The sequence below is a fragment of the Lycorma delicatula genome, chromosome 8 (assembly GCF_047948215.1).
Source record: "Lycorma delicatula isolate Av1 chromosome 8, ASM4794821v1, whole genome shotgun sequence".
NCBI lineage: Eukaryota > Metazoa > Arthropoda > Insecta > Hemiptera > Fulgoridae > Lycorma > Lycorma delicatula.
Window position 1 is genome coordinate 97,800,607 of NC_134462.1, and position 19,494 is coordinate 97,820,100.

The 19,494-nt window shown below is 29.3% G+C and overlaps 1 protein-coding gene across 4 annotated transcripts in view; it reads right to left on the reverse strand.

The window, feature by feature from the left end:
* Nucleotides 1-19,494, reverse strand: part of Mical (Molecule interacting with CasL) — a 202,818-nt gene that overhangs the window by 139,334 nt on the left and 43,990 nt on the right. For all 4 annotated transcript variants that reach the window (XM_075374228.1, XM_075374225.1, XM_075374227.1 and 1 more), the window contains exons 3-9: nt 18,388-18,571; nt 16,475-16,576; nt 10,528-10,735; nt 6,711-6,839; nt 4,594-4,692; nt 3,002-3,258; nt 949-1,206 (exon numbers count right to left, since the gene is read on the reverse strand). In XM_075374228.1, the coding sequence (XP_075230343.1) occupies nt 949-1,206; nt 3,002-3,258; nt 4,594-4,692; nt 6,711-6,839; nt 10,528-10,735; nt 16,475-16,576; nt 18,388-18,564 (1,230 nt within the window). In that variant the 5' untranslated portion in view covers nt 18,565-18,571. The remainder of the gene's footprint in view (nt 1-948; nt 1,207-3,001; nt 3,259-4,593; nt 4,693-6,710; nt 6,840-10,527; nt 10,736-16,474; nt 16,577-18,387; nt 18,572-19,494) is intronic.

A 19,494-nucleotide genomic window follows, 5' to 3' on the forward strand; every position in this document is an offset into this window, starting at 1 on the left:
CCTAGATGTTGGCCTGTTGGCACACAAAAAAATATTACTGTTAGAAATCATATAAGAACTTAATAATTTGTAAAACAACTTCTATATTTCTACTACCATCTGACAAGTGACAAAACTAATTTATAAAAATGAACAGAAACAATAATTATAAAAAATTTCAAAGCTGATTGCATCATTTATTTGTGCAATTTCAATGAAATCCCTGATCCAGCTTTAAAACATTTTACAAGAAAGACACCAATTATGTATTCACAATACATGCTTACATGCAAACATAATTTAAGAACAAAAAACAAATCTGAAAGAAATTTATAGTCCTCTTTTAATTTTTAAAGATTATATTATCTCATTCAAATCTTAAAAACTCACATCTCAGTCGCAGATCAGCTAGTTCTTACTGAAGATAAAACAACATTTAGATTTTCAATGATACCGATAAAATATCACCAGAACATTAAGATTAGCATTCAATTTATCATAAATATTTTTTTTATAAACATAATTATTTCCTGTTAAATTATGAAAAAAAATATTCTCATCACACTCCAGATCGAATTAACTGTTAAATTAATCAAACTGACATTTACGTGTATTTTGATTAATTTAACAGTTTATTATATCATGAGAACTGCTGTAAAACACATTTATTTATATGTTAACAAGTGTATATTTTTCAGATGTAAAAATAAAATTTCATTTTAATTATATTAAAATAAAAATATTTTTTATTAAGAATATCGCTGGTATATGAAAACAAAATGTTGAAATTAAACTTGAGTAACAGTTAAAACATTATTACAAAAAAATGGAGTGATATTTATCGCTGAAAATAATGCTCCTATAATTAAAGTTTACATTATAATTATCTAAAAAACACTAATATTGGTATAATACCTGAGACATTTTTATGACAGTAAAATAAAATAAAATAATCCATAAGTAAAATACCTCTAGTAAGCTGTCGCCAACTAGCGTCATTAACAGACGATGACTATTCTTTTCAACAACACGACTAGCATTTTCAGCAGCATACATAGATGTAAAGTCAAACATAGCTACATCTGGGTGGCCATAATGATTAACAGCAAATTCTAGCTGTGGTAATTTATAATTTGTTGAAAAATCAGCTGCTTCCCTAGCATATTCCATTAATGCAGTCTTATCAACATTATCCGGTGATAAAAGTCTAGCGGTGTCTGCATAATCCTAAATCAAAATAAAAAAAGTGCAAAAGTAAAAAAAAAAATTGAATCATAATTCAAATAACAATGAAGTAATTACCTCCTTTAAGGAAAATTCTAAAAGAAAAATAATTAACAATTACTGACTGCTTTCTTTAAAAGGATCATACAGTAAACATTTTACATTAGATTTTATAAGAGTAAAAAGAAATGTTATCAAACAAGATATCTTACTATCTTATAATAATTTATGCTTTCACAGAGTAACTTGAAGTGACCTAAAAAATTATAATCAGTAAGCAATACAAATAAAAATGAGGCCACACTACATCAGTATAATTACAGTATTAAAGCTGTGAACTTTGATGAGTATGCATTCTAAATAACATGGTCAAAGATTTTATTCATATCACCTTTCTTTTCTGTTTAGTCTTCGGAATTACCGTAAGGTATTACTACTTCAGAGGATGAATGAGGATGATATGTATGAATGTAAATTAAATGTAGTCTTGAACAGTCTCAAGTCAACCATTGCTGAGATGTGCGGCTAATTGAAACCCAACCACCAATGAACACCAGTATCCACGATCTAGTATTCAAATCCGTATAAAATTACTAGGATTTGAACTTTAAAACTCTTGACTTTAAAATCAGCCAGCCTTCATGGTGTGAATGGTAGCATCTTGGCCTTTTATCCGAAGGTCCCCAGTTCGAATCCCGGTCAGGCAAGGCATTTTCACACGCTACAGAAATTGCCATTAATCTCATCCTCTGAAGTAATACCTAACGGTGGTCCCAGAGGTTAAAGATACAATGTGTTATCCATATCATCTAAAATATGCTTACAGATTTTCAAAGTTACATGCAGGTTTTACATTTTAATTTAGAAAACTCTGTTACTGATTCATGATTCATACCAAGAATTACTGCTGACTGTAGTGAATGCTGTCTATAATAGTCCTCAGTGTAAGTTATTTTTATTTACACCATGTATGGATACATGGTGTCCAGAACTGACACAATGAACATAATAAGACAGTGTCAATAACAAGATACTAATAATAAACAACTGAAAATAACACATTTTTCACATTACCGAGTTGTGAATTACCTGCAGAAGTTTGTTTTAAAAAAAATAAAAATACAGCAAACTTAGCAGTGATGCAATTATGAAACCCATCATTAATTAAGAATTCTCCCCAAAAAAAAATAAGAACACTGTAGATGTAAAATTGATAAATCTTTAAATAAATAATGTTTATAAATGATCAATCAAAAATGTAATTATGGCAATGTCAACTCAGCTGTGTACACCTGTAATTTTACATGCATAATTTTTCCACTTATCTCATTCAGCATCATCATTATTACCAGTTATTAAATCTTAATGAAATTTAAGTTTCATTACGAAATATCATTAGTTTATTGTCCCACCTCAAAATTAGGGATCCTACTAGTAAAATATTTCTTCCCTGAGAAAATTAGTGAACATCCAAAAAAATGTTCCTGCCAATAAGAGATATTAAAAAAGTATCTTGTCATTAAATACCATCCAAGCCAGTTAATCAAGAGATAGAAATCTAGGGAGGAAATTACAACAAACACTGCAAAAGATTAGAAATTCTAAATATAAAAAGTAAACAGACATTGATGAAATGGGCATTGTAATTTATTTTTAACTACCTTTGAAAATTTCTCTTTATTCTTTCACCAGAAAGATTTCACTTTTAAATTTCTGCTACATGTGTATAAATATACAAAAAATAAATTAAAATATAAAAATACGTCACATGTACAAATATATATAAAATAATACATACATTTAGAATGACTCCTTTATCTAATAAGCTATGCTTTTTAGCTGTCATAACAAAATAATGTGTATCATCTTTGTAGTAGACTATATTCTCTAAATCGATGCCGGTAACCCCATAAAGATCTTTAAAAAATTTCTGATTAAAAATAAACGCAACACCGCTGATTTCTTCAACCCGTGCCTCCGCTTCTGATCTTCTATTAATAAAATTTGCTGTTATAGCGATGGCTAATTTACCTCTAAACTCCTTTCTTTTAAAGCCTGAAAATAAATAGTTTTTTTTACATTAATACAAGTAAAATTATTATACATATTTAAGAAATATATCTGATTTCATTTTTGTGATAAAAGCTAAACTATTTTTACAAATTTTTGAATTTACGGCAGAGAAACACATTTTTGAACCCACAAGACTTTCAATGAAAGTCAATTTACCATGCCGAGGCTCAAATAAACATAACAGTAAAACTTCAACACACAAAACATTCCAAGAAAGAAAGAAGTTTTGTTTAAAAGTACAATAATAATATTAATATCCTAACAAACAATGTTATTATTTAATATTATTAATAGTATTATAGATACAGCTTCTTCAATGAAGATCCTCTAAGCTTCAAATATTGGTTGCACATTTTATTACAGAGTGAATGGCATTATATTTTAAGAACAGAAAAACATTAAAAAAAAGCATAAAGACACAATTACAAGAACTTTTTGACACAGAATAAAAAATCAAGACAGTCTTAAGCTATTACATAGCTCGACTGATAAGACCCCTCAGGAACTTAAATTTAGCGCCGCAAAAACAGTGTATTCTATAATAGTATATCAACTAAAAGCAACATTAACAAACAATTTACATTTCTGGCAAAGCTTAAATATATAAGAGTTTCAACAACATCAGTGAAGTCAAACTTCAATAATGGGTACCTGAATCAGATTGATAACAATAAGTAGTCCTGGATTTAAGTAGACAACAGATAAATTTTTCCCCTATTCTCTATACGATAATGATAAATTCTTATTTATCATTATGGATACTTCTTTATCATTATTTATCATTTATCATGTATCATTTATTTCGATACTTATTTATCATTATGAATGATACTGCAAAAACTAATGATAACAGTTTCAGTTACAGTAATCTCTAGCAAAATGTTACAATTTCAATATAATGACATAAAATTAAAATAAAAGAAAATAATAATTTTATTACAAATATATATTAGAATGAATTAAATCAAAGTTTAAAGATGTAGTTAAACATTAAAGATTGAAATATCTATTGTGTATCAATTTAGAAACAGATTAAAAATGAGAAGTGACATCAAGAGTGGAGGGAAGGCTACATGTTCATGGTTTAGCCATGGAGTTCCCTTTTACTGCACCTTTCCATAGAAAATGTGTTTTGCAGAAAATGTGTCACAAACACAAACTGATGAATTGTTAAAATTCAATATTTCATGGTAAAAACAGGACGTTAAGTTTGCTCAGTTGTTTAACTGAAAATCAATCATGCAATTATAACTGCATCGCGGTCAGACAATAATAAAAAAAATAGAAAAGTAAAAAATAGTTAGTCATATTACATACCTTCCAATGTGTTCCTTTTTCCATCAGCACCGATCAGTACATCAAATTCATACTGTGAAACGGGATGATCACTAGGTATAACCTCTGCTCTCCAGCCTCCTGTCATTATTTAATTGAATAGATTGATTAAATTACTACATATATAATACAATGAAAAAAAGATTTATTTTTGTACAAGACCACTAGAACTCTACAACTTCTGATGCAATACCTTTCTCTACATTATCTTCATTCCATCACTATTAATCAACAAAAAGCAGCTATAAGACTAAGATCTGCTGATGGCAAGTTGTGTCTGTGAATGTTTTTTATGTCCTCAGCAACCCTATACTCTTCTTTTTCAAGCTCAATAATGCAGGGTAGACTATATAGAACTGTTTAGCTTCTATGAAGCAGGAAATGAAGGAATTTACAGAGATACAAGCAGCAGTTAAGTTTAAAAATTTACTGAATAGTGATGTTCAGTATTTAATTAACTATCTAACATTAATAATATTGTAAATAAATAATCATTAATCTAATCATTAATAATATAAAAAGAACACAAGCCTGCGATGGTTGTGTTTTTTAGTTTTTGATAATTGATTCTTACATATTTTTTAGCACCGAATCTGAAAATAACCTACATTTTTTTCTATTATGTCAGGATTTTTCAGATTATTTTTTCCAGCAGATACTATAACCCAATTAAATTTTTTCCACAAACACCAATTTCTTTGAAAAAGTAAGAAATGAAACAGATGCAAACAGTACAATAATTGGAACTTGAAGCACAGCACTATAATTATAAATAAAAATTTCTTGCGGCAAAATATTATTATGGAGAACTACTTTAATTTATGAATATTAACATTATAACTTTTAGTATAGTTTGGTTCATATGTAAATTTTGCCATTTTGTATAGTTCTATCCCCATAAATCTGTTTGAACATTTAAATAAGTACCCTGGTTGTCGATAAGGAGAAGGATGGATAAAATAAAATGGATGAATAAAGTGAGGAACGAGGAAGTAACTACAAAGGGATGAAGGAGAAAGCTTGGAACAGAAATGGATGGAAACAGCAGTGGCACAAGGGACCTGTGGACAGGCAGATCACCAGTTAATGAATTACCCCACTCACATATTTGTAACTTTACATAGGATTGAAACAAAACATAATCCATAAATCTATACAGAATTAAACACAATTAGAATACATGAATGATTTTCTGCACGATACCGATTTACAACCTCAGTATGTGGTTGGAAAAGGACCACTAGTGTGCAGTTATGCACTGTGCCCTATGCTACAAAATATTGATATTTCATAGTTGCAAACAAAAAATTAACAAAATTCAAATCAAATACTTAAAATTCTATAAAACAGAGTAGAAAAACAAAAATATCACATGATATTATGAATATCATGTTATTAGAACAGTGACGCAATGAAAGTGTTAAAAAATGTACAAGATAAATGATACTGAAGAATTATTCTCTCAATCAAAAAACTTTAACATCCATCCAGAAAAAAAGTGTTTGAAGTGAATTCACCAAAGACTCATTATGTAGATGCTAACTAAAATTATTTGGCCAGGTAAATTCAAGTGTCTGATATGTAAATTCCTATTGTCAACATAAAAAGAGAGAAACTATGAGATGTAGAGAATCAAAATAGTAAGAATTTTTTTTTTAATAAGTAAAAATAGAGTAAAATTTTTGTATTAAAAATTAAGTCTTATTTTTTATTAAACTTCATACTTTTTTAATAAATTAAAATGAAACCTTTCCAAACCCCCAAATTTTATTATTATTTAACATATTAAATATTTGATAATAGAATTATCTTCAAGGTAATACAGAAACAGAACAGATGTTTCCGTAAGATGTCCCTTATGCCCCACACAACAGCATACACTTTCCCAAAAAGTACTACATCTAAAGGATGATTATCTTGTAGATGTTTAATACCACTTGTCTAATATCTACTTCAAGCAGTAGCTTCAAATAAAAAAATTATTTTTAAAATATATACGAGCACAAAACAATTATTACAATACATTTCAAATTTTTATATGTGATCATCTAATTAAAAATATAATAATAATACATATTTTTCAGCAGGTGACGACTTACTTTCATCTGACTGATCATCAGCATCGGGTGTGGATGGTGAAACAAGACCTTCAAAACTAACTCCTTCGTGGATCTCAACCCCAAATATTAATGCAACTTTCAAAAGGATACACTGGAGCTGCCTTATACCTGTCAAAAGAAGGTAATATTAATTATAATTAGTGTAAATAAATAAAGAAAAAACCAAAACTATGTCGCTTATTACACACCCTGAGGTACAAAAAGCACCAATCTAAGTTACCTTCTTTCTTAAGAGTATTGATATTAAAAAACAACCAGTTCCTATGATAAATAAAGTGAGGTACCACTTGTAAAGTAAATACTTCTGCATTATGATGGGCCTGGGTTGCTGATATGCAACAGTATATTCGGCTTAATAAAGATAATGGGAAATTACTTTCCCCATTTTCCAAACCAAGCTGGCATGAGATGCTTGTTATTCATGAAAATGGCTACGTTACTTTTGGACTTACGACTCATGTAATGTTTGCCTACAACCATTATCATTAAGACAATTAGCATAAAACAAGCATCTTAAAAATCAGAAAAATGTTAATTATTTTAGGGAGGTGAAATATTTTGTAATGTTTCAGACTCACAAAAAATTCATTACAATGAATAATAATGAATAATTATATAACTTTTATTTCTGTGAACGAGTTTTTACACTTTGGACACTTTGGTAGTGTCTCAGTTTTTCATTCGGAGGTCCCAGATTCGAATCCCAGTCAGGCATTTTTTCATAAGCTACAAGACTCCATTTCCATATCCCATGCACAAGCTTCAAGCTTATGTGGCGAAATCATCAAACCAAAATAATAAGCAATTCTTAAATAAATAAATATTGGAACAAATAAAAGCTATTTAAAATTTTTGTCCAACATTTGTATTTGTATTTAAAATTTGAAAGCATATTTGAAATTTTTGTTCAAAATCTTGAATATACAAGTTCTGTCCGCAAGGTAATTGTGAAGCGACTGTATGTTGTAGCATGCTACAACATCCTAGCATCCGCCAGGATTGATGATGGTGTAAGTCAACTAAAGAGCGAGTGCTTGATCAGTTGTCTCCGAGCTCTCAGAGGTTAAGGACAGGCGATTTCATAAACCTCTATTTTGTCTCTTGTACAAGTCGTAATGCAGCACTCAGTAGAACAAGGTAGGCAATCAAGTTTTATCTGAAACTTGGCCTACAAAACAGGCCTACGGAAATGAGTGTTTATCATGAAGGCAAGTCTACAGATGGCACAAGGCATTTTGGAAGGCCATTAGGAAGTCAATGATGATGTCCACACTAGATGCCCATCAACCTCCTCAAACGACAAAAATGTAACTTTGTGAAAGAACTTTTGCAAATAGACTGTCAAATGAGTGTTCATTTAATGGCCAACATATTAAATATTCCAAAAACAATTGTCCACAAAATTGTGACCAAGGATTTGCACATGAGAAAAGTGTGTGCGAAGCTTGTCCCAAGAATTTTGACAGACGACCAAATATCTCGCCGAGTGGAAATTTGTCAAGATGTTTTGGAAATGTGTGAAAACGATGTGTGAAATGTGTTTCATCAAGGGTGATGAAACATGGATATTCCAGTACAACCCCGAAACAAAAAGGCAAAGTGCCAAGTGGCACACCTTAGCATCCTTTCACCCCAAGAAGGCTGAAATGAGCAAATCAAAGATGAATACCATGCTCGTTGCGTTTTTTGATATCAGGGGGTCATCCACCGTGTGTTTGTACTGTATCATCCTCTGTGAGTCTGTAAATTTTACGTAGAACTCCTCAAGAAACTGAGGAGCAAGGATCTGGTGCGTCAGACCAGACATCAACAGCAATTGGAAACTTCATCGTGACAACGTGCCAACCCACACTGCCTTTGCTGTGACCAGCTACCTGGCCAAATCTAATGAGGCAACGCTGCTCCAGCTGCCCTACAGTCTTGACTTGGCTCATGCAGACTTCTTTTTCTTTCCCCATTTGAAATCCCCCCCCCTCCCTTAAAGGACATCGTTATGGAACAATTGATGATGTGAAAGCAGCTTGTGAAATGGCTTTAAAGCATTTCCTGAATCTTCCAGGATGTCTTCACAGATTGGAAATCCTGCTGGCAAAGATGTATCAATGCAGGAGGACAATATTTTGAAGAATTTTAATGTACAGGTATTATTATTCTTATTATGTAAATAAATGTTTTTTTTTTTTTCATATTTGTAGACATGGTGACATTACTTTCGGGTAGACCTTTTTATATATATATAAAAATATTAAATTTCATTAAAATAAACAAGAACACAGGAATTCTTTCTGTGTTCCTCTTTCACCTAGCAGCCATAACCCATATGAATTAAAAAAAAAACAATGAAACTTATTGTTCATCCCTACTAAGTCTTTTTTATTAATTTGCTTCAGTAAATGTTAGATGTTTGTAAGAAATTAACCCAGTTCATTAACTGGGTTAATTTCTTAACCATTTCTGGACTCATTAGTCCAGAGTTTGCTTTAAATTCTTAAACTAGCACTTAAGTATTAATCCAGGGTGAAAAGTTTTTAATTTTTAAAAAATTTGTTGATAATATTGTTATTCTGGCTGAAATCAGTAACAAAATAGAATTAATGAACAATATGGATTCAAAACAATCAGAAACCAACTGATAAGATACTCTAGAAGTATTCAGATATCTAGTGCAGCTTTCCTGATTCAGAACCACAAGTAAATGCAATCCTTTTTCATGTAATATGTGTAACTGTTTGTAACTTGTTAAACCCACACATTCCCATGTCAAGACATATCGTTAATTAAAACCAACAACAGAAGAAGTGGTTCTTTACAACACATTGGCTTATAATTTAAAACACGTCATCATAATTATTTAGAATTTTTTTACCCAGTAAAAGTAGCAATCAGAAACATAGGAGACAAAAAAGTGGTTTGAAAGAGCTCATACTAGATTTATACTGGTTTTTTTGATTTTCCAAAACAAAACATCTGTTGAGGTAATGCGCATTAAACATAAAAAAATTAAATAAAATAATTTAAAAAAATAACTGATAAAAACAAAAAGTGAACCTACTGATTAAATAAAGTGATGAATAATATGGAAAGATGCAAACAGAGAGTGTAAAGGGTTCCTCATTTGCTTAAAAATAATAATAACACATTAATAGGTAAAACAAAGGTCAATTAAATTTTGAAAAAATCAAAATGAAAGTTGGGCATGTAAACAAAAATAGAAAAGAAAAATAATAAAATAAAGTAGTGACTATATCAGATTAAATATAAAATGGTAAGAGAATTAAATAAAGATTCTAAGTGAAAATGATTATAGCAATCAAACATCCACTATACAGATTGAAGTAACAAATAAAAATGCAATAAAATTCAATCACATAAAATCTATCATTCAGTTTAAAGAAAATATTAACTGATACTTAAAAGAATAAAGTTTATTAATAAAATCTTAAAACTAAAAGAACAAAACAGATATTAAGTATGATAACTTTTGCTGGATAATGATATAACAGAGACAGATTATTTAAGAGCATATAAAGATCATTTTGATAAAAACAATTACATATCATTAAATTAAACAATAGCTTTTAGACAAATCATTTCTAAGCGGAGATAAAATTATATCCTCTTTATAACATTCAACTGACAGTAATATGATTAAATGTGCAACACATTCAAAACATAATTAAGTTTCACATTAACAATTCTGTAATGTAATATACAAAATTTACATTTAAAATAGACTAAATTAAGGATTAATACTCATTAAATTGCTAAATCATGCAAATAAGATAAACAAACTTACTTATATGGTCGATTGAACCGGCACAAAATTTTCCAAAGAATTTCTTAGCACCGAGTGCACGTAAGTCTTGTATAACAAAAGGCCATAAGTGTAATACATTGTTACGTGAAATACGATCCCTTTTTTCTACTACAACCACCTTTGCACCTAACAGCTGTGCTTCTATAGCTGCCCTCAAACCGCATGGTCCAGCACCTATTATCAGTACCTACAAACAAAAAGGATATTAAAAAAAATTTTAATGTTAAAAAGAATGTATTTTTTTTTAATAACTGCTAAAATATATAAAATTCTATAGAAAATTCCAATGTAGATGTTTACATTAAAACACTGTCAAACCTAGAAAACTTTTATTTCAAATTAGCGTAATTATTTAAACCTCCATAATAAGCATCTGACCGTAGCAGAGAATAAAGACACAAATAAAGTTATGACTGTGTTAATGAATCAGACTGTCTGACACATACTAATGATAGATAAACTCATTGATAGAATATAACAATGGTAAATGTTTTGGCCCAAAAAATTGAGAGAAAAAAAAGAGAATTTTTTCTGGAAGGCATTTGATCATATTCAAAACTAGTACGTAAAAAAACCTGCCCACTGTCTCTGGTCAAACTATTGAAGAACATCAACATTAATACTATTGTATACATTGCATTCATAGGTTTTCATGGTCTTCCTTCACAAACTCCAATTAGCTGTAATCATATCAGCCGAAGCCACTGGATCCTAATTGAATAAAAATATTTTGGTACAATGACAAACATATGAAGTAATTAAATCATTAAATTGTCAACAAAAAAAATGTATATAGTACATTAACAATAGAAAATAATTGAATGCAAACATACTGCTCAACCAAAATATATTAAAAATCACATCAATAAAAGTTTCACCATTCCTATTCCTTTTTATTAATGCAATGGCACAGGAAAATCATTAAACCAAAGTATTTGCAGAGACGAATGTGTTTATTGTAGGAGGCTAGTGAGGAGAAAATTTATATGACTTGCATGCATCAAAACAAACTAATCTAACAAAACATATCTTTTTAAGTGTTGGAATGGATTTAAGTGCAGAAGGATTTAGCCTATATGGATCTTGAAGTAAGAAAGCTGTAGGTGATAAATACCCAGAGACTTCCAGAATACCATATGAGTCAATCAATCGACTTCTTTTGAAACAGAAAAACATTAAAAAATGAATAAACAGATCTCCTTAGATTAAACAGATTTGACTATGCAAAATAATAAATGAACCACTAAAAGAAATCTTGACCTCAGTTCACAAGAAAAAAAAATTGAGATAAAAATATATATTTTAAATTTTATTTAAAATTTACATTATATAAAAATATAAGTTCACTTAATACACTAACAAATAAAACACAATGAAAATTTTAAAATAAGTATGATAAAACAAGAATGTAGAAAATGAAACCAATCTGAGTAATTCATGTAAAACGACTATCTAAATTGACAGAGTAATCACATGACAAAAAGACAAATGAAGAGTGATTTAACCAGATTGGAAAATTACTGTTGCAGCATAATCAAAGAAGAAAGAGCAATAAGCACCATGTCTTACAAACTCCGCTTATACATGCATGGTTTGTCAACCATAAATCAGTACTTGCAGCTAAAGTATAGCAAAATAGTAAGAACAAAATTATTTATTAAACAACAATAACATTGTTATTAACAAGGCTATTGTTATAACTTTGAAGCATTTGAAAATAACTCAACAAAAGCAGATGTTAATTAAAATATTTTTTTTTAATATATTATTCACAAAAATAAAAATAACGTTTAATATTTTTAATCTGTTTGCATTCTCTAACTTTCTGTACAAAGAAAAAAGGTTTCCCTTCATATTTGAAGCTCAAAAACATAAATGGACTGAAAGTAGACTAAAATTTCTAAAATTACAAATCTTAACTTATCCTAGAGTTTATACTTAAGGATGTGTTATCTTTGCTAAAACAAATAATAGTTTCTTACACTTTTAAAACATAAAAGTATCCACCTCTAACAAACTAGTCAAGAAAACTGTTTTTTTTTTTTGTTTTTTTTTGTAATTCAACATAATTCTTCAGCTCATGAGAAAGGACCTTCTTATGCTTTTGTTTCTATTTTTATAAATTACCAAACCTTTCACAAAATCTTCCCACCAGTTTATTTAAAAAACAATTAAAGGATTTTTTTTTACTGAAAGAATATTACTTTGTCTATTAATTTTTACTTCCTTGTACAACGTAAAGCGAAAAAACTTGTTATTGCGAAAAATCTTGGTTTTCAAATTTCAGCAGAAACATCCATTTTGACTAGTTTTGGCATGACGTCATATGTATAACGTTATTTTGTATAACTCAATAACAATTAGCTGTAGGATGTTGAAATTTTGGATTTAGGGCTGTTGTAACATCTACTTGTGCACCTCTCTTTTTGATTGCAATCAACTGAACCAAAAGTGTCCAAAAAAGTCCAAAATACAAAAATATTTGAATTTTCTTAATTGCAGTATTAAGTCCTCATTGAGAGTTTTTGAACAATATATCATAACTGGTACTTATTTTCATTGGTTCCAGAGTCAAATTAAATTTTAATTAATGAAATTAATCGGTTCCAATCAAGACTTCATCTCCTTTTATTTTTTTAAACTTTTTTTTTAATTTAAATATATTGATTTATTAGTAATTATTAAACAATGATTTTTAAAAAAAATTACAATAAACAATAATTCAATAATGAAAAAATATCATAAGTTATTAATGAAATAAAATTTTATGTATTTTCATTTTAAAAAAAAATGTGTATATAATTTAATGACGTACAAGTCATGTGGTTCCCACATCAGATTTTTAAATAATATTAATAAAAACCAAAAAAACTAATATTTTTATTTTATAATTAATTGGTTATAGTGATTCTGGTAAGATCAATGTTTTACCACAATTTCCCTTATGCATTCCAGCAAATGCTGGGGGCAATTCCTTTATTTTATTATGGATAAAATAACATATCTACCCATACCTAATGAGAACTATAAACAGAATTATTTCATATTTATCAAAAAAAGACATTATGTTTTTATTAATAAAAGAATGAAAGTCCTAGTACCCTCAATCCAATTGCTGGTAGCCAAGATTCTGTACCTTATACATCATCAAAAAATATCTATGACTAGACTGTAAAACAAAATATTGGTAGAATGAATTTAATGAAAACCTACAATTTCTTTTATCCTTATATTCTGGAAAGAAAATAATTTGTTTTTGTAATTGAAAACAACTACATTTATTATTAACCTAAGTTGATGAGAACATTCTTGTGAATTGCTATATTTTGTTGGTTTTAATAACTTATGAAAAAATTCTTATTCAGTAGAAATTTTTTAATATTTTTATGTTATAAATAACAAAAACAGCTTAGCTTCATGCAAAATGATTATCATGTACAAAATTTGGATCTGTTTTCTAATGACATAATATTTAAGCAACAAAACTTTACTCCAGACTTCAAAACTAGTGCCTAACATGAAGATATAAATTGAATATCAAATTTGTTTCTAGATTTATTACTTTAAAATTGCAATAATTATGATAACAATAGCAGAACAACTGTGTTAAAAGTATAAAGCTGTTAGAAACAAATATTCCAATCTTGCAGATCATATTACACTTTTAAAAATATTCCCCTTAAGTTTACTGTAGTATAATTCATATTGAATTATTCATTTATAACGTAATAAATATGTAATATATTAATATAAATATTTTTACTCTAATATAAAAGTAAAATATTTATAAATGCATAAATAGTAATACAAAAAAAACTATATGTTAAATAAAGACTTAAATAAAATAAAAATCACATATTAATAAGATATTATTTAATACACAAATACTTAAATTTGTTCCTTTCTGCTTTACCACAAAAATTCAAGAAAATGTATACTATTCTATGCTACTCAGTAACTCCTAAAAAAGTAACCACAAAATTAGGGACTTCGATCAAAATATTTTAGAATGATAGGCTCTTCAAATGAAGTATAAATATACAGTGATAATTTTTATTGAACACTTCATATTAAGTTATAACAAGAAAAAGGTAATTGTGACAAAGAAAAAAGGTTACATTACAGTTGGCAATGCTCCCGTTAGGGAATTGATGACACCTGTACCAATGCCTAAAACTTATTTCTGAAACAGCACTGAATACACCTCTTTTACTTATCATTTTACTTATCAAACAAAATATTCAATATATGTAGAGTATGTAAAAACAAATTGAGCCAAGATCCATTTCATGTTCATTATACTCCAAAGGTGAACTGTCACATAGGTAGAATATAATTCAATCAAGATTTAATTTAATCAATATTTGAGAAGAAATAATTTATAAACAAAAATACCTATGTTGTTCTTTTGGATGGTGTTATATTGTTATTAATTTTAATGGAAAATGAAACCTATATTTCAACATATAACAAAAATCTCTTATTTAAGATTTATAGTAAATATAAGGACAAGAATTACCTCATTTTTTGCAGCAATAATTGATTATAATGCACTAGAAAATGAAATTCACAAGCCGATTAAGAGTTCAAATCATGCTAATCAAATAAGTAGCTTTTATCACAGTAACTAAACAGGCCCAATCCAAACGAACACAATAAAATAATGAGTGGAATTTCACAGTAACTATTTAGCATGGGTTTTTCTTTATACACTAATTACTATAAAGATTATTAAACAAAAATAGAAGTAAATATATAATAGATTTATTTTGTTTTATTGTGGTTTAGGCAGGATCAAGAAGCTTAGTTTTACCTGACAGGCTTACTGCACAGACACGAACAAAATAGTTTCATTAAAAGTCACAGGTAACCAGAACATGTTGGCTTTCAGGATCCTACACTTCAGCATGGACCAAGAAGTAACATGATCTACGTCCAAAAAACCAAAAGGAATTATGATTACCAAGGGACCTGAAAAGATACTTAGACAAACAATCCTGACAAGAAGTTAGCTTTAGGAGTCCCTCCACAAAGTGAGAAGTGAGAAAGGGCTTCCTCTCCATGGCCTCACAAGAATTTAGTATTTTTTTATTAATTTCAACAGAACCTTCCTGATAACATATTTTGACATTACCAATCAATAATTTTTCATTAATAACCTTAATATTAGCTAAATAAAACTGTTTTCCTTCAAGAAAAAAACCATTAAGAGACAGCTTAAGTCTTCCTAAAGAACATCAATTGCTCCTGGAATTACGTGCAGTGTATAAATATTAAATAGTAAAGTAAGCCCACATTTAAGGATGTTCTTAAAATAAAAAAACTACAGTAAGATATTGAACACAGGACAATCTACTTCCTACAACAAATGTAATACCTTACTGCAACAGATAGATTTCTATTCGGGACAATAAAATTCTTATGGTACAGATTCCTACTACTGATCTATTTACAACTGACTTTCAGAGTATTTATGAATAGAAGGATAATATTTTCACATTCTGGTAGCACATGTCTAGCGAGCAGAGAATTTGAAACTCACAAATTAGAGATTTTCCCACAATCAAGGAATCTAATCTTATTATTTAATATTATAAAAACATTGATAAATTTATAACAACAAACAATTATCAGACTGACAAAGATGAATTCATCAACAAAATTTTATTATCTGTCACATATTTATCGTAAATATTAAAGAAAAAGAGGGGAAAAAAGTCATGCAACAAAGAGTAATACTGTAAGGATTCTGTAACAGGACTGTCCATCATAATTTTAAACAATGAACCATCCGTTAAAAGATGTTACAGATAATCCTCTAATTTATATAGCACATTGAGGAATCCCACATACAAAATCAGTTTCTGTAGCGGGCCAGTATTAGTGCACTAAAAAAAAATACTGAATATAATAACATTATACATACCCGGGTATTAGGACATGCTTTGCCTCTGTTGTAACATTTATGAGTAGCTCTTTTATCGTATTTATTCCATAATGCCTGAGCTTTCCATGATCTAAGTTTGGCCTGAAATATAAAAAAAATATAAAAAATAATAAATTTTAATTCATACTGAAGTGTTACTTCAAACAATGAAAAACCAGTAACAGAAAAATAAATCAAAATCACATTTCACTGGAGATTACACATTACTGTCTGTATGTTACATGGAATAATTGCAAAATTTATAAGAAAGCTGAAAGGGGTCACCAATCACTTAAAAAATGTGTTCAACAGAGTCATAATTTCAGAGAATTGAGTAAACTCCTCAATAATTACTACAGGAGCATTTTAATGTGTACAGGAACACATGCATGCACATATATATTCATATCATATTTTCAGAGCAGATTCTATTTACTTACCGTACTGATCTACAACAAACCAACAATTTACTTAAATCATGGTTGGAAAAAGTGTATGACCTCATTAAAAATATTAATCATCATTGCTTAATGATGTTTAATGAATATTTAAATATAAATATTCAGCAAGATAATAGCCATTTTTACTTTTTTTAAATCTATGTCAACAGTAATACATTTATCTCACTTTTTTCAACAACACCTAAAATCTTCTGCAGAAAAGCTTCAAGCTGCTGTTTCAGCCAAATTCGTAGTTTATGCCTAACATTATCAACCAGGATATGGGAGCAAACCTGTTCACCTTTTAGCAGACCAGAGGAGTTAAATCACTCAGGACTAGAGCTTTAAGGCAGACCCTGAAGAAATTGCAACCCTAATCACTGACTAACCAACCAACAAAAAGTTAATTAAGCCGTATGAGTTCTGGCACTGTCCTAATCAAGCAATACATCTCTAGCTTACCTGAATTTTTTCTTAAACTTGTAGCCTGAAATACCAACAAAAATAAAAATTAGAGCGTGTAGTATTTAAATTGTCATCACATTTTTTGAACTGAGCAAGAAGGCTCCATAATCCCAAAATACTGTAAGCATATCATCACCAGCTAGGAGCACAATTTCTTGTACAAAGGTGAAGAAGGATTCACCTTTCCACAAAAGTGTGTTTCCATTGAATCACATCTCAATTTTAGTTAGCGGCACGATACTCTGATGATTCTACCCTAAAAACAATCCTGTTAACTGTGTCTTCTCCTTTATAAGTCCACTGACACACCGAGGGTCCACTCATAGGCACATTCGACTCATTTTCTATTCCTCAGTCAATTATCTTGTCACCTATCATAAGTAGTTTCTGAAATTCAACAATAAATATGCAATTTGTTAGAAGCGATACCACAAAAAGTTGCTGCACTGTCTGTCACTACTTGATTCAAATCATCTTCTCATTTTTCATGCTGCTGGTTCTTTTGTGATCTGAACAGAACAACCAGGCCAATTTGGTAAACATTTATCAAGAATCCTCGACAAAATTTACAACGTGGTTGGACACAGCTTTATGTAAGAAACAGATCTAGATATGAAAAGATATTTCCTCAATGACTACTCTTGGCAAGCCTAAAAAGAAAACAAACAACGGCAACATTCAGCTCCTCTACTGTATACTGAAGCATTGTAACAAGCACTGTAACAACCATTTTTTTAAAGAGAGTACACATACATGTGTCTGCTAGCTAACATTAACAATTGCTTACTAAATATTATTAAGACAGGCTGAGCAATCACCTAATGATGACACCTTTCTAAAATATTCACCTCTATTTTCAGTTACTCCATTCAGTTTGCTACCACTTTCTGATATCTCATTATAAATGTACTTCTTTAAGGTGAACGTAATGTGTCTCCTATCACGATATTTATCATACATAAAACCTTCAAGTTAAACAATGCTAAGAATAAATGATCAGATGCTTACCTTAAGCTTTGGATAAAAAAGAGGAAAGTTTGTAGGTTTAACGTGCAGTAATTCACACAGATGCCTGTAATGTCCAAGGATGGATTTGAATGTTGCAGCTGCACAAAACTGATCGAATACATCGTTAGCAAGTGCAACTTCTGGTGATATGGGAGTTGTCTTGCGATGATGGTCCATTCTCTACCTAAAAATAAAACAACAGATAAATAAAATTAGGGAATTTGTAACTTACAAAATATATTCCTATTAAATGTATTGTAATTTATAGAAATATATGCACCAGCATTTTCCAGTAATGGACAAATTGTAATTTTAAAATATTTTAATCGGTAATGGTTTAGTTTAAAAACTATTTTCAACAACATAATGTCCCCGACTACATTTATATATCTCCAGCATCGTTACTGAATGTATTTTATGGTAGCAGCAAAGAGAATTCTTTATCTTGGAAGTCCGAACTGGTTTTGTTTATCTGTTTATATTACTTCAACATCTCAGTTAAATTTAATAATTTCTTGAAGGGCCCAAACAAAAAGATGTCTGATCTGATGAGGCAAGGTCGGAAACTATAAGGTGGATGTATATTTATTTATTTTTTTTATTTTTTGAAGGTGAAAAACAAACATATAACAAAAAAACAAAAAATTACAAATAAATCACAACTAAACTAACACTAAAAACTCACATAAAACTAATATCACATTCGTAATCTTAAAAATAACATAATTAGAAAATATAGAATTTAACTAAACATAACTAAAATTAACGAAGTCCGAAAGGATTGTAAAGGACCTCTTCTTGGATAACAAAAGAATCTTAAAGAATTTAAGATTTGTATCTTAAATAAGATACAAAAGAACTAATATTAAATTCTTCAAAGCAAACTGATACTTCATAGAAATAACAACACCCAGTCTAAAACCTTATCATTCCCCAGGATTCAGCCAATCTTTCTTGGCAATTTAAATTTATGATGCAAGGCCGCATAACATATGCAAACCACAAGTATATGGCACAATCAAGCAGCAGTTACATCATATACATATAGGTGAGTTTTCTAATGACATCAGATACCCATGGGTAGATTTTACTAAGTCCTAACCACAA